Source organism: Epinephelus moara, chromosome 21, assembly GCF_006386435.1.
Source record: "Epinephelus moara isolate mb chromosome 21, YSFRI_EMoa_1.0, whole genome shotgun sequence".
Lineage (NCBI taxonomy): Eukaryota > Metazoa > Chordata > Actinopteri > Perciformes > Serranidae > Epinephelus > Epinephelus moara.
The window spans coordinates 8,646,084-8,668,075 of NC_065526.1; the positions used below are offsets into that span (position 1 = coordinate 8,646,084).

At 42.5% G+C, this 21,992-nt stretch overlaps 1 protein-coding gene across 2 annotated transcripts in view; it reads left to right on the forward strand.

Moving 5' to 3' along the window:
* The window catches only part of clcn2a (chloride channel, voltage-sensitive 2a), a 54,230-nt gene extending 32,314 nt beyond the window's left edge, over window positions 1–21,916 (forward strand). Inside the window, exons 7-25 of one of the 2 annotated variants that reach the window (XM_050033348.1) lie at window positions 837–860; window positions 1,356–1,434; window positions 3,420–3,545; window positions 3,752–3,836; window positions 4,297–4,398; window positions 6,654–6,738; window positions 9,312–9,467; window positions 9,551–9,620; window positions 9,711–9,821; window positions 10,328–10,541; window positions 10,761–10,894; window positions 12,274–12,518; window positions 12,889–13,000; window positions 13,112–13,158; window positions 14,992–15,060; window positions 15,760–15,798; window positions 15,890–15,994; window positions 16,249–16,335; window positions 17,653–21,916. In XM_050033348.1, coding sequence (XP_049889305.1) covers window positions 837–860; window positions 1,356–1,434; window positions 3,420–3,545; window positions 3,752–3,836; window positions 4,297–4,398; window positions 6,654–6,738; window positions 9,312–9,467; window positions 9,551–9,620; window positions 9,711–9,821; window positions 10,328–10,541; window positions 10,761–10,894; window positions 12,274–12,518; window positions 12,889–13,000; window positions 13,112–13,158; window positions 14,992–15,060; window positions 15,760–15,798; window positions 15,890–15,994; window positions 16,249–16,335; window positions 17,653–18,171 — 2,409 coding nt within the window. In that variant the 3' untranslated portion in view covers window positions 18,172–21,916. Of the gene's footprint in view, window positions 1–548; window positions 1,435–3,419; window positions 3,546–3,751; window positions 3,837–4,296; window positions 4,399–6,635; window positions 6,739–9,311; window positions 9,468–9,550; window positions 9,621–9,710; window positions 9,822–10,327; window positions 10,542–10,760; window positions 10,895–12,273; window positions 12,519–12,888; window positions 13,001–13,111; window positions 13,159–14,991; window positions 15,061–15,759; window positions 15,799–15,889; window positions 15,995–16,248; window positions 16,336–17,652 lie in introns of those variants that run through there. The other variant, XM_050033347.1, reaches the window with a different exon arrangement.
* Window positions 21,917–21,992: the final 76 nt, after the last annotated feature.

Genomic DNA, 21,992 nt, shown 5'->3' on the forward strand with positions numbered 1-21,992 from the left:
TTTTTAATAGATTCAAAGTATTGCAAGATGGATTCTTCCTTTAATCCTTCTGCTTATGAAAAAGCCGAGGCCTAAATAGTCCCTGAGAAGAAATGAGGATGGGCAACATTTACCCACATGGGAGGATTTTCTTGATCTTTTTTTTTTTTTCCTTTGGTCTTCAAAGGTGTGAAGCTGCAAGAAACACACACACACACACACACACACACACACACACACCACAACACACNTTTTTTTTTCCTTTGGTCTTCAAAGGTGTGAAGCTGCAAGAAACACACACACACACACACACACACACACACACACACACACACACACACACACACACACACACACACACAGAGTCCCAGTTATTCTTTAAAAAGTCTTTGATGTTTCCTTGACTTTCTGCCATTCCCCAGGACACACTCTCACCTCCACTCATGCGAGACCGCACCCTGGGCTTCTGTGTAATTCTGCAGTGGACAGTGTGCTATGCTTCTCCTCCATGTGCCAGCAGCACCAGCATCACTCACCATCAGTACGGAGGAAGATAGACTGCAGTGATGAGGAGGAAGAAAAACTCATGTCAGCACAGTTAGAAAGACTGAAATAGTCCAGGGGTCGACTGTGCAGCCATTAAACATAATCAGTCGGGAAAAATGTTAATTCAGTTCACTGCTGAATCAAGACTGTGTTTGCTGAGGCTCATTCGCCGCTTATTTGATTTTGTGTGGTTTGGATAATAAGTTGGATGTCTTCCAGGAGCAGAAATAAAAAGGTAACCTCTAACACTCGCACAGATCGCACTCACGCATATTTCTGTCTGTTTTTCCTTTTCACTTTCACTGCTAAAGGAAGAGCCCTTTGAGGGGAGCAAGGTATGAAATGCACGAGCCAGATAGTTTCTTTATTGGCAATTCCATCAACATTAATAATCCATGCTGTCCATTTCAGAAGCAAAGATAGATTGATGCTTTTCCATTTGTCTGCGCTGTTTTGAATCTGTTCAGTGAACCGTCGCAGCGAGGCATCGATCTGTGCCGTCCTTGCTTCTATACAAACATCTCATTCCCATGATTTCAACACACAATCCTAGGTTTTCAATTATGGCCTCTCATATCCCACCTCTTGTGTATGTAATCTCCTCGGATGTGAAAAGATACAGCAGCGGCTTTACAGTAAAACTGTTGTGTTTATGAACAGTTGGTGACTTTGGTTTTCATGAGTAATGCATTTGTTGTGTTTGTCTGGCATTTGCACGTACATGTACACCTGTTGTTGGAATGTGTGTGTGTATTTGCTTGAATGCACGGCTCTGTGCGTGTGTGTGTGTGTGTGTCCACTTGTGTGTATATCTGGCTCTTGTCGTACAGAACGAGCTGAGGAACACAGAGATGCTGTCGGCCGCCTGTGCAGTGGGTGTGGGCTGCTGCTTCGCTGCCCCTATTGGAGGTAAGACAACAAGGCTCCAGCCTCTGACTGAATGCTATCTAATTATGGTAGACAATTAAAGGAGCTAATTAGATGAGGAGAATATGTACCCCACTGGCAGGAGAGCGGTGGCCAATCTTGGTCAGTCCGTCCGTCTAACTCTTTGATTCAGAGCAACGTACTGTATCTCAACAACTGCTGTCGACGTCAGAGTTCACTTGTAAGGTCAAAATGTGCCATCTGATCCAAACCCGTGTCTCAATTTGGATACTTATGTTTGTACACGTTCATATAGTACACTGTGTCTACACTGTGTATGTACTTGAGTAGTGCGTGAATTTCGACGGGGTTGTGTTGTCTCAAATTGAACGGCTATTGTGCTCTTACCGGAAATGACGATCACAACATTTGACCCCCTCTTCTTCTTTTTCTTGTTCTTCATGTTCCGCTTGTTCTTGCTCTGTTTTTTTTTTTTTATGTTTTTGTTTCTCTTGTTCTTGTTCTTGTTCTCCTTGTTTGTTCATCTTGTTCTTGTACCTCATGTTCTTCTTGTTCTTGTTTCTCTTGTCCTTGTACCTCTTGTTCTTGTTATTGTTCTTCTCAGTTTTTTTTTTGTCTTCTTCTTGTACCTCTTCTTCTTCTTCTTCTTCTTCTTGCTCCTCTTGTTCTTGTTATTCCTCTTAATGGCAAACAGAGTGATGCAGGAATGAGTAGTTTTATGAGTCAGCAATTTAGCACTCCAGGTTCCCTCATCTCAAAGTCAATGAGTTTATTGTTGGATGCCTCAAATAAAGTCTGTGGTTAACACAAGTTTAAGAGACTTCCACGTCTTGTTCTACATCATAAAATACATACATACATAAAATACCCAACTCATGAATTTTAAATTTTTTACACGTCATTAAAAGGCGGTTGCCAAGTGGCTAAGTGAGACTACAGAGGTTGTCAGGAACAATAAACCTCATGCCAAACAAAAAGCTCAGTGGTCGTGATGTTGAAGTCATGAGACCGTGGTTTAGTTCGTTCATAGCCTAAAGTTGGCTTTCTAATCATGGCGATTGCTGTTACACTTTAAAAAGCATAAAAGCAGTATTCATTTGTGAAGATGATTTTGGTGAACAAAACATGTAAGTATCATAAAATTTTGTTTTACACAGAGCATATTTTCTGTAACAATCCAAAAAAAAAATCCCATTGGCTTTTTGTAGAGGAATTCAGGGCGATGTTAACTTCCTGCTTGGCCTACAAAAAAACCCAAACAGACAGAGCTTTACCACCAACAGTTGACCACGATTGTCGCCTGCCAAAATATTTACTGGCTTGTTTGCTTGTTTACTGGGTGCCATTTTTTTTACAAGTTTGGTGGTTCCCTCCCCTTCATGTGCATAGTCAAGATGGCGACCATTAAGAGGAAGATGGAAGAGTACACCATCCTGGTTCTCATAGTGCATAGCATTATACCTTACTTGTCAGTGTGAAAGCACTTATGCACTCAAAATAGGAAGTTGAAGTACAGAAAAATGCGAATTGAGACACAGTTTTAGATCCATGTCAAGAAATGTAGCTAACAAACTAATTTGCATTGACTACCTGAGTTCTTCAGATGGTGATTCTTAAATGATAAAAAACACGTGTTGCCATTTTCAGCAGATATTTGTCTAGAGGGAACAATTTGATCACATAAAGACACTGATGATGCAGTATAGTACACTTGGAAGTGACGTGTTGCATTAACTAGACTTCTTTCCTGCCAGATTGTATCTCATGATCTTCATCTGCATGTATATATTTATGTATATCCCCTTTATGTAACAAGTTAAAAGTCTCACTGAGATTAAAATCTCTTTTTCAAGAATAACCCGGCCAACAGGGCAGCATAAACATTGTTACAACAATAAATACAAAGAGACAAATACAACTGTTCAAATTTCCATAATGGCTGTTTCAACCATTTCTTCAATAAAGTCTCTGAGTGTATTTTAAGTGTGTTTGTTTGTGTGTTGCAGGGGTGCTGTTTAGTATTGAGGTCACTTCAACATTTTTTGCGGTGAGGAACTACTGGAGGGGCTTCTTCGCCGCCACCTTCAGTGCCTTCATATTCAGAGTGTTGGCAGTGTGGAATCAGGAGGAAGGTACAGGACAAATAATTAGATTAGGAGGAAGTTAGGGAATATTTTTTGAGCTTTATCATGCTTTATATTATTAATCATTTAATGGGGCAGGGTCAGTATTATGTATTAAATGATGTGTGATTGTGTCCAGTCAGTTTGTATCTGTAACAAACAGCCATATTGCTGTGCAGTCCACACAGGCTGACAACACTCCTCTATTTCCTCAGAGACCATCACTGCTCTCTTTAAGACCCGTTTCCGTCTTGACTTCCCGTTTGACCTTCAGGAGCTTCCAGCGTTTGCCATCCTCGGGTGAGTGTGTTTCCCTGGACTGACGCCATATTAAGCCCTGATCCCAGAGCAGTTTGGCGCCTAAGAGATCTAAGAGTCTCTCTCTGTAGTCTCGCCCTGGTCACATTCACATTCCTGCTGTGAGTCTGAAGGTTGATTTGTATCCGATGAACGGGGCATGAAATTAACTTTTTACTCTGCTGATTACAAATAGAAGCTGTATCCACATCGTCACGTGCCAGATTTGATTTGTTTGATGGCGAAATGTTTTAATAGAGAGAAATAAAAAATGAACATCAGTTGGCTTCCTGTCAAAGAGCCCTGGTAAAGTGACCTAACCAGGGGCAGTAAAATTGTATTTCAGTGGCAGTGTGATTGCTTTTCAGTGTAGCTGGATTTGTTTTGTCCTGGGGTGCTCTTCTCTTTCACCTTCAACAGACTAAACAGTTGTGTCTCTGTCTGTCTGTCTGTCTGTCTGTAGGATTGCCTGTGGTTTTGGTGGTGCTCTGTTTGTCTACCTGAACCGCCTGATTGTGGAGTGCATGAGGAAACAGAAGACTATTAACAAGTTCTTGCTGAGGAAGTGAGTATCTAACTCATGATGCTACACACAATATTTACTCCTTTGTGGATCAAACTGAATGAAAAATTCATCCCATCGATATTTTGGGAAACGCACTCATTCACTGTCTTGCTGAGAGCTAGATGAGAGGATCGATACCACTGTCATGTCTGCATGGTTGAGTGTGAAGCCACTTCCAGAAGAGTGTTTGCTTAGCTTTGCATGAAGACTGGAAACAGGAGGAAACTGCTTGTCTGGCTCAACTTGCAAAAATACACTTTTGGGTTTTGTACAAATAAACCAAACAAGATATAGAAAGTTAATAGGTGTGGCACTAGTAGGTGGATTTTGCCACCTCTAGACAGAGCATGGCTACCCGTTTCCTGTCTTTGTGTTTAAGCTAAGATAACTGGCTAGTTTCTATAGCTTCATATCAAGTGTACAAATATCAGAGGAGTATCAGTCTTATCATGTATCTCTCAGCAGGACAGCCAATAAGCAGTTTTCCCAAAATATTGTATTATTCCTTTAAAGGAGCTCCCTAAGACATTCAGAGCATATCTTCGATTCAGAGTCTGGGATTGTCTGCACATGGCTCTCAACATGAAGTTGGCTGTATCGGTAGCTAGCAGCTAACAATGCTAATAGCATAAACAGTGCAAACAGTGACTACCATGCTAATAGAGCTAAGCTAATGCTTCTGGGACAAAGCTGTCCCAATGTAAGCGATTCCCACCGGGGTTTGCACCGGGTTTGTTATAAAAATCTTGGAAAAGTTACAGAATTAGAAAAACTGTTTTCCAGGCCTGGAAATAGTTTAGAGTTAGCAGAATGTTTTGGGAAAGTTCTGAGTATACATTTTTTACATTATGTGAAATATGTTCTTGTATTAATAAATTAAATTCTAGTGTAAAGCTACGTGACTGACAGATTTCTCCTCAGTCATTAGTTCAAAGTCAACACAGTTTAATATATCCAGCACTGTACTTGCTTTGACTGTGTTGTTGAGCTCGTTTGCTGTAGCTATCAAGTAGCTGTTTGTTAGTCACTCACTCTACAGCAGGAAACAGCACATCAGAATAAAAGCTCTGTGCCGGAAATTCACTGTACTTCAAAATAAAGTGTGTTTTTTACAGACTTGACATGTTTGCAAGTCTCTTGTGGTCCATTCAGTGTGGACCTGTGACCCACTTTTGAACTGTGACCCACCATTTGGGAACTGCTGGTTTAAAATATGTTCATAAAAGTCCTGCCAACATGTCAAACGTTATGCCAAATATGTTCTTGTAATAAAAATTTAAACTCCACTGGCATGCAGCTAGTTGGCAGCAGAATGTCTAACATGCAAGTATTGTTAGAGAGCACTGGAAGTTTGCTTCTCGGCAAATGCCTGGGAAGTACGTGTTAATGATGTATGGCTTTAAAACGACAAATATAACACATGGCTCAAAAGAGATGCAGATCCCCGCCACGCTGGAAGGATGCCTTGCACCAAAACATATGAGATTGGAAACATTGGGAAGCAGCTCTGGTCAGCCATGCTGCTCATCAGACTACATACGTAAGCACATATTTCACGCCTGCTGTAGCTAGGCCAGATAACGTAACCCTTCTACCAGTACGGCAAGCATGTGTATAGCTGCGGGGCAACCTCAACTGCTGCTCCACCAATCCATTGCTGCATTGGCTGGTGTGAGATATTGTGGGAAAGTTTTTAAAATGCATTGGTAAAAATGTGTTGGAACCCTGGAGTGCAGTCCAGAGCGGCAGTAATTTGCTAGCCAATGGGAGAGACTTACATGTGCTAACATGCATGTCAGACTGTTTACCACAACATCGAAGAAAGAGGCTCGGATTTCAACACACACAGAGGTAGCGTGACTTCACTCTCTGCTCAGGACTCCATTACTCCACTATATCTTGACATAGTTGTTTGCTGTAACATCAATGCTCTGAATGTCGCATGGAGCCCCTTTAAAATTCCAGTAAATATTAAAGCCACATTTTAAGTAGTTAAATTGTTAATAAACTGAAGGATCAAAATCCCACTCACGTGCCCTTAAACTAGTGCTTCAAATTGGCTTTGGAGTCTTATGCCACATTGTGAATGTAATATTGGGGAATGTAGGTAAAGTCCTTGTATGAATTGGGTCAGTTTCACACATCACAGGGAGCTATTTATAGTTCCCCATCCTCCCCACCCAGAAATCAAGTATAAGCACATAGTGTGACAAGCGCACCCATTAATGACCCCGTAGTCCTTCTCTTCCTGTCAGGCGCCTGTTGTATCCCGCACTTGTCACCCTGCTGGTCTCCACTCTCACGTTCCCTCCAGGCTTCGGGCAGTTCATGGCCGGACAGGTGAGAAAATACTTTCACGCTCTTATGACAGCATGAAAGCTTCGGCTGTTGTTGGATGATTGATGGTGATTTTTAATGAAGTGAGAGTTGGTGTCATGTTGAGGGTCATCTGGCTCCTCTTGTATGATAGTATAAGCTGTTTAATCGCTACCATGTTTCCTGATATGACTATAAAGACAAAGCAAAATTAAAAATAACATTTTTTTAACAAATGCAACCAACAGAAATCAGATGCTTATTGTCTTATTGTCTATATTCAGGCTTCTCTGCTCAGTTGACGATTGCTCATAGTTGCTAAATACAAAACTCGCTGATGCAACGCTGCAGTGTTTGTGCAGAAATAAAACAAAGGAATCAGCATCTGATTCAGATTAAGTGGATATTGCAGACACATTGTACTGCCACTGGAAACGTTGACAAGTAACACAACAAAGTGAAATGTAGTTTGAGCTTTTTTTTAGAGATGCAGAGCACACAGTTTTTGCGCTTGTGTTGCCTGTGCACCTGTCGCACCGCACAATGATCCTGCAAAACAAGCCATTTAGATGCATTGTGAGACTTTAGAGACTGTCAAAACATGTTAAAAACATCTGCTAGTGAGGTGAGTGAATAACTTTTATTTTCCCTGTGCAGCTTTCAAACATTTATTGAAGAAAAAAAATCTGACGTAAAAAGACAAATTGCTGCACTGGCATCAGCAGGTATCTGCATGCAGAATTTGTAGGTGATGGGACAAGATTTTGGTACGTGAAGCGTTCTGGTTTCCATTTGTAGTCTGTTTGTAGTCTGAGCAGTATTGACCGGTCATGTTTGAGTGGCAGGTAAACCTTCCATGTGGAGAGTAAACTGAGGCAGAACATATCGGCCGAAATGCAATATTGGAACCCATCTGACCATCTGATGACGATTTAGCTCCTTTCTATTTTTTATGTCTTCACCCCGTCGACAGCCGTTGCCAGAGGCATTATGTTTTCAGGTTGTCTGTCCATAGGTACCTATGTCCCATTGTTGTGAACGTGATATCTTAGAAGTGCTCTGAGGGAATTTCTTTAGATTTGGCACAAACATCCACTTGGACTCAGTCAGTGTGACCTCACTAAACATGTTTTGGCCATAACTCAAGGATTCATATGGTAATTGTGACAAAATTTCACACAAATGTCTAATAGAATAAAATGATGAAGTGATAGGGCTGCCCCTGACTAAGAATTTTCCTAGTCAACCAATAGTCGTCATTTAGGGCCACTAGTCGACTAGTCACCAGCATGTTTATGATATTAATTTGATTATTAAATGATATATTTTGGGCGGGGCAACACAATGGTTTGAGTTGAAGGTGTGAGAAAGAATAGTATCAGTAACATTGTTAACACTGTGCTACATTACAGAGAAATACAAAACCGTACTAATGAACCTTCATTAATATAGGCCTATATTTTATCTACAAGTGCACGTCACACACTGAGCGAGCCGCCTGTTAATGACGCTGTGGGCTAATGGGCATGTAGCTACTTCCATGTTTCAGATGATACGTCATGTTTGTAGTCGACCAATGAAGATGAGTTTACATATCACCTTGGGTTCGTCCTTCACCTTCTCAAAATGATCCCACACTTTGGATTTCCTGCCCGACATGTTATTAACTAGCCTGTGGAATAACCGCAGGTACCAGCCCTGGAAATTAACCTGACTCCTGTCTGACTGCTGAGCGTGGCCACTTCCTGTGTCTGTCCTTTCAAATTAAATTCCCACATGGTCCAGTCATATAGGTTTTGATTTGTTTTGACAAGGCACAGCTCCTAATAGAGTTTTATTTTATTTATTTTTTTACTGTGACTGAGCGACCAATGAAATCTTGCCGAACATTTGGTCGACTATAAGAGGGCAGCCCTATGAAGGGATGGTATTTTATATTCAAAAGGTCAAAGGTCAGCTTCACTGTGACGTCATAATATTGTGCATAGAACACTTCTGGACTTTATTCAATGTCATATCTCAGGAACAGAAGAGGAGACATTTGTTCAGATAGTGAATTTGTGACACTAATCTTGGGTAGAGATTAGCCAAAATGACCATTGCTCAGAGGAGGAAGTCTTGGCCCAGATGTCCTCTTTACCTACTTTTACTGGAACCACCTAAGTATTTGTATTTGCCCCTAGAGGCTAATTGTCCTCAGAGCGATAGCTGATTAGTTTAAAGATTTTTTTTTTTTTTTTTTTTTCATTTAAAAGTCAGTAACACCCAAAGTGGCTGTTTAAAATTGAGTTTGCAGTGCACAGATTACAAAAAAGATTAAAGTCCCTTCAATGTACTTTATTTCACCAGGATATTCGACTCAGTATCATTAATGCTATCATTAAGGGACTCCTGGGATTTATAAAAAAACAACAACAGTAAAAACAAAACATAGCAGCAGTATCAAATGCAGCATTTTAGGCTGCAGGAATTTCCAGGAGATGTAGATCCCAGCGCAGCCATTACTGCTGACCTTTGCGGCCTCCTGCACAGGTCTGTCATGGGCGCTGAATTAAGAAACAGACATTCAGATGACCTCTCTCGTGTTGACCCCTCAGCTGACGCAGCAAGAGTCTCTGGTCGCACTATTCGACAACCGCACATGGTGCCGCCAGGGCGTGGCAGAGGAATTCGACTACATCAGCCACAACCACGCCTGGAAGCACCCACAGGTCAATGTCTTCATCACACTCATCCTCTTCATCATCATGAAGGTAGGCCTTTGACATGTGTCTAGAGAACATTGTAGGATTTGGCTTTTGATGATTCGTCACACGTGCTTTTCTCTTTGTTTCAGTTCTGGATGTCCGCTGTGGCCACCACCATGCCTGTCCCATGCGGAGCCTTCATGCCAGTTTTTCTTATCGGTGAATAAAATCTACTGCATTTTTTAATGTCTCTACTGCAGTGGTAAGAAGCTCTCTAACTAATTTCCTCCATCTTTGTGTGACGGACAGGTGCAGCATTTGGCAGACTTGTCGGAGAGATCATGGCAGCCATGTTTCCTGATGGGATACATGCAGTCGGCAACGTGTATCCCATAGTTCCTGGCGGTTATGCTGTCGTTGGTGAGTTCTCTTTTTCTGTAATTCACCATTTTGTATCTGATTTGCCTTGATAACTAATTTTCAGGCCACTTTTCACTTTTCCTCTCTCCTGTGTGATTGGAGTCGTCCCCGCCACAGAGGCTTCAGACTTCATACCAGCTTATAGAATGTGACTGATGAAAACTGATTCCACTTAAATTGGACTACATTTTGGGCCGAAGTAAAATAGAAAATCGTTCCATACAAAATTACCACGGTCGTGACTCACTGGTTAGCGTGACAGGAGGGCGCTAAATGTTATGAATTAGAATGACATCCCGCAGAAAATCTGGTTTGGATTTGCTGTCTTGCACGAAAATCTTCCCTGATTAATAACACACAGACAGTGTGCACATTCAGCATCACATTATACAGTCTAATGTTTAATTCCTATTAAAAAAATTTGTTTGATCTCCTCTAATAACTGCATTAATGGTTTTAAAGAGGCTAGACAGAAAAGGATTTTTCTTAAATTCCCTCCTACACAGGTGCTGCAGCGTTGTCTGGAGCAGTCACCCACACTGTATCCACAGCAGTCATAGTGTTTGAGCTGACTGGTCAGATCTCCCACATCCTGCCTGTGATGATCGCTGTGATCCTGGCCAACGCCGTGGCCCAGGCGCTCCAACCATCATTGTACGACTCCATCATCCGCATCAAGAAACTCCCTTATCTGCCTGAACTGGGCATGGGACATCACGAGTGAGTCTGCAGCGTTCACATTAGCCAGCTGTTTGTTTTCAGTGAATGCTCAGGACGGAGCGGCCCCTTGTATTTATATTTTTTATTCTTTTTTTCTACTGATTCTGTGCCCTCATTTGTTTTGTATCTCCTGTCTCGCTTTTCATTTCCTTCCCTTTCTTGTTTCTGTGTCTCTTTGCTCCCCCTTCTCATCACTTCCTCCCCTCTTCCATGTTTCAGGAAGTATAATATCCGTGTGGAGGACATCATGGTCAGGGATGTGCGCTTTATCACTCTTAACTCTTGCTATCGGGACCTGCAGGAGATGCTGCTGACTGGTCATCTCAAAACACTGGCCCTGGTTGAGTCCAGCGGTGAGTGCATGGCAAAAAAAAACAAAACATCTTTGTAAGTCTCAGGGTTCATCTTCATAGTAGTGCAGCAGTCCTGTCAAATTTCAGGACTCAGACTGCTGGTGTTTCGATTCAAGTGTTGATATAATACCAGGGTTTCAGTATGGAAACCTTATTTTCAGGAATATAAACGTGTTTTTCTATAAATACGCTGCTTGTGTGATCTTAACGTAACATCTATTGCATGTCTGTCCATCCTGGAAGAGCGACCCCTCCTCACTTGCTCCTCCTGAGGAATCTACTATTTTTTTTACAGTTTTTGAGGGGAGTTTTTCCTTATCTGCTGTGAGGGTCCAAGGACAGAGGGATGTCGTATGCTGTAAAGCCCTCTGAGGCTTTATAGATAAAATTGAATTGAATTGAACACAAGAAGTTTAACTCTAGAAGATAATGAATATTTGGTATTTGAGAGTTTTTGATTACCTGATAGACACAATTGTCAACTCGTTAAACTCTGTTTTCATCTTCAGTCTGGCACTGCTCTAACTGATTCTGTTGGAAAGGGAGATTCAATTTTCCAAAACCAATCAACGCACCAGGGCATCTGCCTGAACCTAATGTGATTTTAAGTCAACCCCTATCTGCCCCACAATGCACCGAACCCTGATTCCTGTCCCTGTGGGTGGTGGACCCACAGGGCAGCTGTGCTCAGCCTTACAGATAGGGTGAGGTGCTCAGACATCCAGAGGAAGCTCGAAGCTTACGTGTCGAAAGGGGTCAGTCGAGGTGGTTCAGACATCTGATCAGGATGCCTCCTGGGCGCCTCCTGTTACAGGTGTTTCGGGCCTTGGGGGCCCCCAGGAAGAGCTGGAAAGCATTGCTAGGGAGAGGGACGTCTGAGGTGCTTTGCTTGGCCTGCTGCCCCCGTGACCCAGCCCCGGATAAGCCTGTGAAAATAGATGGATGGATGGATCTAGCCACATCTCTATTTTGTCTATAGTGCTCACCATTGTTGTAATTACTCCTCAGTGGTTCTGGCGCACAATTTGACAACGTTTGAAAAACAGCTTAATAACGGCGTTAGTCCAGCTTTTGGTGCTTTGTATTTTAACTGAGAAACCATTGTTTAATGTTACGACGCCAGTCAACTCAGTGGAGTGGGCAGATTCAAAGGTCTGGACGCAGCAGATACCACATCCAACAAGCAGTCAGGTTAGATACTCAGTCCTGTTCTGGACAAAGAACTTAACTGCTTCTCAGTTGAAATGATGTCACCAATTTTGATAGGATTATTTAAAGAATATTATAATGAAAGTTATTATCTGCCAATTTTATCTCATTCTCCTACTTAACAAATTTCCTGTCACCTCTGTCCGTCCTTTTCTGCCCCCCTCCTTCAGACTCCATGATCCTGCTGGGCTCCATAGAGCGCCTGCAGCTCCAGTCGCTGCTCGCGCTTCAGCTGGGCCACCAGCGGAGGCTGGAGTACCTCCGCCAGCTGGCCCAAGACAACGGCACCCACAATCACCTGCCCAGCCTGACCACCGACAGCACGCCCAGCTCCCCCTCCTCCCACACCAACACCAACGCCTCGTCCAACACCAGCGCTCGCCAAGCGGTCCGCTTCCTGGTGAGCACCCAACAGGTGTGAGGCGTCCGGGGGCGCCAGGGCTGGGCTGGGGCCAAGTGTGGGTTGGGTTGTAGTGATAGACTAAAAGTGGATCAGCCACAGCATGTGTGAAGCATGTAGCAGTAGGTAAAGGCACAGATGGAGTTTTTGGACAACTGTTGTGGTAAGTGTTTACTGTTAACTGTGAATGTGCTTTAATCCTACATTAACATTAACACATGTCTTCTGTGTCTCTGTCGTCTGTGCCCTTACCTGTGCTGTCCTGTTTGTTTATGTGCATGTGCTCATATTTGTTTTTTTCTGTGGCCTTGTTTGTATTTGTGTATGTGTGTTTGTGCATGCATGCTTGTGTCTGGCTTCCTCTGTTAATATATTTTCCATGTAGATCTCCACAGAGGAGTCTTCCTCCTTCAGCCCAGTGGTTTCCAATGTTCAACTTCCTCTGAAATCTGCCTTGAAAACTGTGTCCGCCATCAGCGACACAGAGACGCCAAATAGTATGTACTTTACATCGCTGCCAACCTGGAATACTGAGAACAAACACATTGAAATAATAATATTTCAAATCCAGATGGAATAAAAACCGATTTTTGTGTGTTCTCCCCGAGGCTCTCAGACCCTCTCCTGTGCTGACCAAGACAAAGAGCTGCTGGAGGTGAGCAAGACAGAGGGATACCATGTACGTGTGGGTGCAAGTGTACCGTATGAATGTGACATCGTATACGTGGGTGTGTGTGCTCTCTCTGAGTCCACGCGTATGCCGTCCTCCACCTCCTCCTCTGCCTCCTGCTGACGGGCAGGATCCACCCACAGGCAGCAGGGTTTTCCTGTGTGATCTCATGCTGTCAAGTTTTGTTTTAAAACTTTTGTGAGTCACTACACAACACATTCACTGCCAGTCAAACGTTTTTGAACATCCTACGTGTTAGCATTTTTGGTTATATTTTAAAACACAAAGGACTGGACAGCACTCCAGTTTGACTTTTTAATGTTGCCACAGGGATGTTTCTTACCTGAAACATCCGTTATATCTTAAGCAAGCAGTGCAGCGCCCGTTCAAAACATGCCTGTGCTAGAGTGTACGCATCATTTGCTAACAGTCATTTGGGACCAGGCTATTTCCTGGAACAAACAACCTTCATTCCAAAAGTTACATTGCTGATTCTTGAAATGTTTGCTACAGTGTAACATCTTCAGTCTCTCTTTTATTATCTGTTCTTGAATGTACTATAGGGAGTGACAGATAGGAAGCTATACCCAACTGGCAAAATTGAAGCCAACATCAAAGTACCAAAAACTGCAGTTCCTTGAATGACCACTTGAGGCTGGCTCCAGAAGTGAGTCAATCACCGCAGACACTTTACAGCAGAAATGTTCACAGCCTGGCACAAAAAAACGTTTTACGTCTCCTTAGCTAATTTCTTCATTAATAACATTGGGTGAATTTTTATATAACTCACCCATTTAAATCTGTCCAGATACGGTCATTTCCAGCTCCAAAAATCCAAAATGGCGACGGCAGTACACCTGCCAAGTGTGAAGTTGATCAGATGAACAGTTGTCAGGAAAATCAAAGGACCGACAGACAGACAGAGACTCCACTCCACTGACCAGTAACAATATTAAGTCACTCACCAATGCCGACAAAATGGGCCAAGCTGAAATGTTTTAAAATAAATTTATCAAGAACATGAGCCAGGCATTTCTTTCTTTCTTTTTTGGTTGTATTAATGAACAACACTAAGGGTCTACAGCCATGCAAGCAGCTCTGTAAGGTTGTACGGAGGCACAGCGATCCTTTGAGCTAAATGTTATCATGCTGTTTAGCTGCTACAATGTTCACTTGTTCACCACCTTAGTTTAGCGTGTTAGCATGCTAACATTCACTAATTAGCATCAAACACAAAGTACAGCTGAGACTGATGGGGTTGTTTTCAGGGTATTTGGTCACGAACCAAACTGTTTGACAAATCAGGAGTTTTGACACAAGAAGAAAAGTCAAAGGATCATCAAAGTTATTACATTTCATCCTGAGGGAAACATGGATGAACAAAATAATTGTGGAGACATTTCACTGGAAACCAAAAAGCTGATTTAATAATCTGTAACAGTGTCAGCCAGGGTGGAATTATTTCGTTTTTGTCGACCTTTAAGCTCCTTAAGGGGACATTTGAGGGAAAAGAAAGTGCTGAACAAAAATGTTAAAATGTGAGGTGTTCAAATACCTTTACTCCGGCAGTGTCTCTACCATCCAGTGTTGTATTAACATTGGGTTCCATGTACAGATTTTGTGCCCTCACCTCACCTTCATCCGTGGTGTAGTAATTATACCCTTTCAGCAACATTGTGCTCACATCTCAGGGACTTCTCCTGGTAGAAGTCAGACTGGGATCCAGTGTTCCAGAAACACCATGTAAGGGTGTCAAACTGTTCGCTGATGCTGTGTTAATGTTGTGCTGTGTTGATGCCTTCTCTCCCCGACTGGAAGAGCCCGGCTGGGCCGGCTCCTCCTGAAAAAAGAAAGCCCAAGCCCAAACGAGTGAGGATCTCCATGGCGGTAAGATTGTCTGCCGCCTAGAGACTGTTGCTTAGTAACCGTTGCCTTGCAACACACACGTAGTGAGTGCTGGACCAAAATATTTATGGTGCACCAGTCAAAGCATTGGAGTGGCTTTGCAGAGAGAGCGAGAGAAAGTGTGTGCGTGTGTGTGAGAGAGACGGGGCAATTTCTTTGTTAAGTGGTAACGGTTTCATCATCTTTTCAACATCAGTGTTAAACCAAATGTTACATCAGCTTTCTCTCTGTTAGTGCTCGTTCTGTGTGTGGTGGTGTCATCATGTCTTTTGGAGAATTTGTTTTGTGTTTAATTTGAAGGTGCTTGACTCTTACAGTTGGTGGTGTTATTGGTGTTGTCAGTATAGTTTTATGGGTGCTGGGTTCACAGTTTGACCTGTTAACCAAACTGTGCTCTCACCTTTACCTCTGAAAATCTCCATGTAAGTCATTGGATTACAGCTCTGTATTTCACACACTACACTGACACCAACAAACAGATCACCCCCTCATATTGCTCCCTGTGTAATGTGTGTGTGCTGGTACGCTCTACAGTGTACACAATGGTGTGAATCGTACTATATACATACTATGTATATAAGACTCTGTGTGTGTGTGTGTGTGTGTGTGTGTGTGTGTGTGTGTGTGTGTGTGTGTGTATGAACAGGGACAATGCATGTCTTACTCTGTTTTGTCTTTTAGGACTCAACTGAAGTGGACGATTGCATGAGCCCATCAGATGTGAGACCCACACACACAGAAAAATAAACAAATTTAGTTTTACAACTCAGAGTGTAGAAGTTTTAGTGTCTTGTCCTGCTTCTTGTTGCAGATAGCAGAGTGGGAGGAGCAACAGCTCGATGAGCCGGTGGATTTCAAGAACTGCAAGATTGATCCCGCTCCTTTCCAGCTGGTGGAGCAAACATCTCTGCATAAGGTATCAACAGAAAGTACAACATAACATTGACCTTTCTGTCAGAGTAGCTTACTCTCTTAGTTATACGATATAAATATTTAACAATAAATGCCTAGACAACCTTTATTTTTATCATGATTTTTAATTTCTGACCATATATTTAGCAGTCACCTGATTTAGACATGTTACAAACTAGACAAATGTGATGCTTTCAAATGCAAACACCTCCCTCTGAGTCTGTATCCAGGCCATGACCCATCTCTCCTCCTTCGCAGACTCACACCATCTTCTCTCTGCTGGGTCTGGATCACGCCTATGTGACCAGCATGGGACGTCTGGTTGGAGTGGTCTCTCTCAAAGAGGTGTGCACGCATTTCCTTCAATTGTTAAAGCTCCTGACAGAAACTTTCCTCTGTATGTCATCATTAAATCATCATTTTTCCACTTGAGAAACATAGCCAAGGTGTGACCATTTCTAAACTGATTCATGCCTTTATTTCAAACTGACTCAACTACTGTCACACACTTTTTACTCGCCTCCCAAAAAACCCCACTGAGAGACTTCAGCTCATTCAAAACTCTGCAGCTAGCTCGCTAAATACTTTTAAAAGAAAGCTAAAAACGTATCTGTTCACATTAGCCTTTAACTAGCTTTGACTTTTCCTGATACAGGTCTGAAACTTTTATGCTTTTACTTTCTATTTACGCTTCACGCTGCTAAAGCTCTTTTAAAATCTTACTTGATTTTATGATTTATAGTTTGTTCTGCCTTTTATTGTATGAAAGGTGCTATATAAATACAGTTTATAATTATTATTAATATTATTATTGAAGTGTGGTTGTGTGAGGTACCTATCCATAGTCAGTGTACCTACAGTAGATGTCCGCATGCCCCCAGTTCGGAGAAGCAGACAGAAGTACCAACATGGAGGCTAAGTAATGCACTGCTGATGCGGACAAGGGCAGCAGTAAAACATATTTTAGCCTCAGCCAACCTGAAAAAAAATATATACACGTTAAGTATAAGTTATATTTGGGATATTTTTACTGCTTTACCTTGCTGCAGTCCGTTTAGACGGGGAACTGAGGCTATAAGCTATGCTCTCCTCAAAGCCAGACTCCATTGAGAAAAACAGTAATTTAACATCACTGAACACAGGAGCTGCTGGTCTAACGTTGTCTAAAACAGTTAGTTAGTTTGTGTTATTGTGTGACTTTGGTGTTTAAAAGGGGTTAGTTCAGATTCACTTAAGTCACACAACCACAAAATCAGATGAACTTATCGAGGCAGCAGTGGACCAGCAGCTTCCATGTTCAGCGAGCTAAAATTACTGTTTTTGTCAATGGAGTCTGGTGGCTTAGACAAGTGCATAGATGAGGAGTGAAGCCGCCAATGCCCTCCCTGTCAGAGAGGGCTAGCTGCATCAAGATAAAGTGGTGAAAATATTTTTAATATAGTGTACACTTAAACTGATTTTTTTGCCACATCTGCTGTATGTTATACGCGCACTATGGATAAGTACCTCATACAACCCTACTTCAAAAGATCTGAGCTTTGTTTTTAATGCTCACCATCTATCATCCTTTTCTGCTGTCTTTCCCTTTTTGTTTTTTTTGTTGTTGTTTTTTTAACTGTTTTCGTTCTTTTCCCCCGGCTGCCTGGGGCTCTGTGTCTCCAGCTGCGTAAGGCCATCGAGGGCTCAGTGACAGTGACTGGAGTAAAAGTGCGCCCTCCGTTGGCCAGTTTCCGTGACAGTGGGAACACTGCGACTGTGTCCGAGGTAACAGAACTACACAAGCTGTGCATCCGCCACAGGGGGCTCTCGTTGCCACGGGAACCCAACCACCCTCCTAATGTGGAGGGACAGCCAGATCTCCCGTACAAAGAGATCCCCGTCAACTTCTCGGACCAAACGAATTTGCAGTTTGAAACCAGCCCCGGTGACGCCTCGAGTCAGTCGTCGGAGTTGGTGCTCCAGGAGAGCCCCTCGTTCACCGAGGACCAATCAGAGTTTACTTTTGACTGCAGCCCCTCCCACACTGAGGAATCAGAGCTGGCCTGTGACTATGACCCCCTCACCTACACTCCTGAGCCGGACGTCACAGAGCAAGAGCTGGGGAGTCCAGCTCTGAACAAGGACCAATCAGAACCTGTGGGAGAGGGTGGCCCCACCCACACTGAGGATCGATCAGAATGATCAGAGGGGATCCATGCTGTCGCCTCATGAATGTTGACGTTTCTTACATGTGTAGAGGTCACTCTCACCTCCAAGTCCAGCCTAGATACCTGTGTTTCTAACGTTGTTGTGGCGTGAGTGGACGAGTGAAGGAGAGCATGTGTGAATTCATTTTTTTTTTTTCAAACTGTGCAGATGTTTGTTTCAAAGGATGACGCTGGCTTTATTCTATATTTTTTTACTGTCAACAAATCCAGTGCGTTTGTTCCATTCTCTCTGACCTCCCTCTCCTGTTTGTGGCTTTTCGATTCCAATTGAAGATGCAAATCTTTAAAGAGGAGTGCCTCAGATTTGACACATCAAAGTCTGTTTACAGGTGTTGGAGAGCAACATTGCATATCTGATAAAAATTATACGAAGTGATGCCACTTGAATCAGCATTGGTTTGAAGATTAAAACAGAAATCTGTTGGTGTGAGCTCAGATAGAAGACCTGTCAGACCTCTTAAGATCCTCAACTCTGCTTGAGGCTAACAGCTTGAGGCCACTAGCTTAGCGCAGCATTCACACCAAATCAGGCGTTGCAGCAAAAACGCCATGCCGTTCATTAGAGTGTGGGTAGTGCGGTGGTGGGGGCCACAGGGTATGCCGAAGAAAATCACAGCAGCCTGCTGCAAAAAGTTAAAACAGACTCACCTTTTTAAGAAATGCAACCTGACATCGCACTGCAGTAGCCAATCATGTAACCGGCAATCAGACCGGAAGATGCTGCAGCCCATGGGAACACTTATACAGTCTCTTTCTATCATTGCTGGTAACTTTTAAGGTGGAACGTAAACTTGTAATGTTACTCAATGCATGAGTTGATGACGTGAAGCAATCACAGTGAATTTCACTGTTACAACTTTAACCATTACTGAAGTTTTCATGTGACATACACTTTAAGTAATGAGTGGATCTTCAAGCGTTTATATATATGAATTTCGACAGGGACGACATATATTCCAATCCTCACTCAGAGTTTTAAAAAAAAGCATTGCGGAGCCATATTCATGTGGGCTCCGGCACACTAAACCCCTGAGCTTGCCTGAGAGGGACTAAATGCACAAACCTGCTGTTTTTAAATATCCCATAGAGACAGACTCTCACTGCGGCCTGTTCTATTTTGTTCTGAAAATGTCGGCGTGCAACTGCGTTCTATGGATGATAAACGAGGTGCAGACTTCCATCTGTGTCACCGGTGAAGAGGAAATACAGTGAATCCTGGACGGAGCAGTGAGTGACAACAACCCCGCCCACTTTTAAGGGTACTGTTTGCAGTGGAAACGCTAAACAGACATAGGGTCTAGGTACCATGTCTGAAGGGTTAATTTTGGTTCCAAACATACCTTACCGAGAGTGTTTAGTGGACCCAAATACAAAGACTAGTTTGGTTTTGTTGACAATAAGAAAAATATAAAACATTACCAGCTGTATCTTTTAAAGTGTGTGTGTGTGTGTGTGTGTGTGTGTGTGTGTGTGTGCGCGCGAGAGAGACTTTTTGACACTTTCCTTGCCATGCTCAGATTTGGTTCAGACTCTTAAACATAATTTGAGTCTTTGTGCCAAAATAACATCCTGTCAACATGACTTCAGTTATATTTAGGGCTGAGTATCATTTGAAAATATTACAGTACCAGTACCCAAACCAGATCCCTGAAAGTGATACTAATACAAGAAGAGTCCTTCTTTTGATCCCCATAATGTAAACGGTGTGGCGTGTATTATGGCCATAATTTGGAACGTTTTGGTGGCATCTCGGCACGCTGGACTGCAAACTCTGCCGCACTAGACTTCACCAAAACGCAGACTGTATGTGTTGTAGCTGCTGCTGCTGCAGGAGTGTGAGCTCCGTGCAGCGACAGTTGGTGAAAGCTCCCCAAGATGCACACAGACGGTAACAGGGCTAACTGCTAGCGTCCTCAACTGCAGTTGACAACTACAGAATTCTGGTCTGAATCATTTCTAGCAACCAAAATCTTTTCAGGTGGAGGTCCCTGAAGTCAAATCTTATCACATGGGGGATCAACTCTGACCTAATATCAATCAATTTAGGGGTCCTTGTCATGAAAAAGGTTGGGAACTACTGACTCAGGCCCTGATCACACAGAAAGCATTTTAGCAGCTGGAGGCGCATTTTTGTAATTGATTTTAATGAGAATAAAGCTTTTTGCTCATGGTCACAACAACAAGTTTACAGTTGGTAAACAATGGTGGTAGCAGTTATACAGCCCGACAATAGACAGCAGATGGCAGCAACAGAAAGTTTGCTGATCGGTTGTGGAGTTGGGACAGAGTAGGATCAGACACCCGGCACAAAAGGATCTAATGCAGGTATCGTTTGACGGGAGACGCGTCAGTACTACTTGGTACTGGGTTATTTCGGCTGATAACTTGAAGGTACTGAGAACTGATACTCAGCCCTAGTTCCATTACAAGGAGTGAAAAAAGTCACATGCAAATAATGTAGAGGGAACAATATAAGGAGCAAATAATGGAGAAGAAAGCACAGAAGAACAAAGAATATTATTCCAATGAGCACATGATGGTATGATTTCAGACTACTACCTATTTATTAGCACTGGACTTATACTAGAGGTCCAGAATTCATGGCTAATAATTTTAAGATATAGAGGTGTTGGTTATGTGTTGGCTTATATGCAATAAATTTACAGTAATAATGCTGTCGAAGGTGGTTTAATAGCAACAGTGACATCATTAGTTTGACTCCAGTGTTCACAACACATATCTTATTTTTATTTCTTTATTTTACTAGCAGCTGTTGGTGTCATATCAGCCCCCGAAGTCCCCAAATCGACTGGGATCTACTGTTCAAAGGCAGCTTCAGTTCCAAAGGTCCACCAAGCTTAGTACAGGGATCCGAATACTGGTGAAGCACATTGTAATTACCATGAGTATAATTTCCTGCACATGTAGCCTCGTTTGGCTTCAGAGGAGCTGATTCAGTGAGGGCAACTGTCAGTCCTGTCACTTGAGCTGCCTCTACATCCTCTGCTACGTGAATTTAATTGCGTGTTTAACGTGTTTCTAGCATGATTAAAGGAACAACACTTGAGCTCCGAGCGAAAGATACCGGCTGTTGTACAGAGCACACAAACACACTCACACTTATACGCACACGTGTATGCGGCCTGTAGATATTAACACCGTGATATGTTCCACGTATCTTTACAACAGAGTACATTTAATCCAGCCTGGCCTCCAATGCAATGTCAAGAAATGTAACTAAGCACAGTGATAACCCACAAACTGTTGTAGAGCAAAAGTGCGTGTGAGTCCTCGTTACGACCCTCAAATTGATGTATTTTTAGCTTCATGCAATTTTTGAGCCATGTTTCAATTTTATGTGATGTCATCGCAGCACCAACTCATGTTTTGTCTGCGTAAACATTTGTGCAACGATTTATTAACGTCTTAACCTTTCGTTTGCATATAGAATGTGAAATAGTGCTCGCCATATAAGATAACGCATAAGGAGTTAAATGTAGAGAGTGTATAAGCTAATTTGCAGCGTATCTAGTTAAGCAATAAGTCTGTAGTATCTCCCTTTATATGGCACTGGCCTGTATATGCTTTGTACATATGAACATACACGGATGAGATCTACGTACACGCTATTGTACATAGGAGAATTATGCATTTGAAATCCAACAGCCATCGTTATTTTTCAGAGGACATAAAATTGTTTTTGTACATGAGTGAATGATTAAATTAAAAAACACCTTTCAAAGAGAAGTTGTGTGTCTTCTTCGCATGTTTGTGATTGTGAGGGGGAAAAAAGAC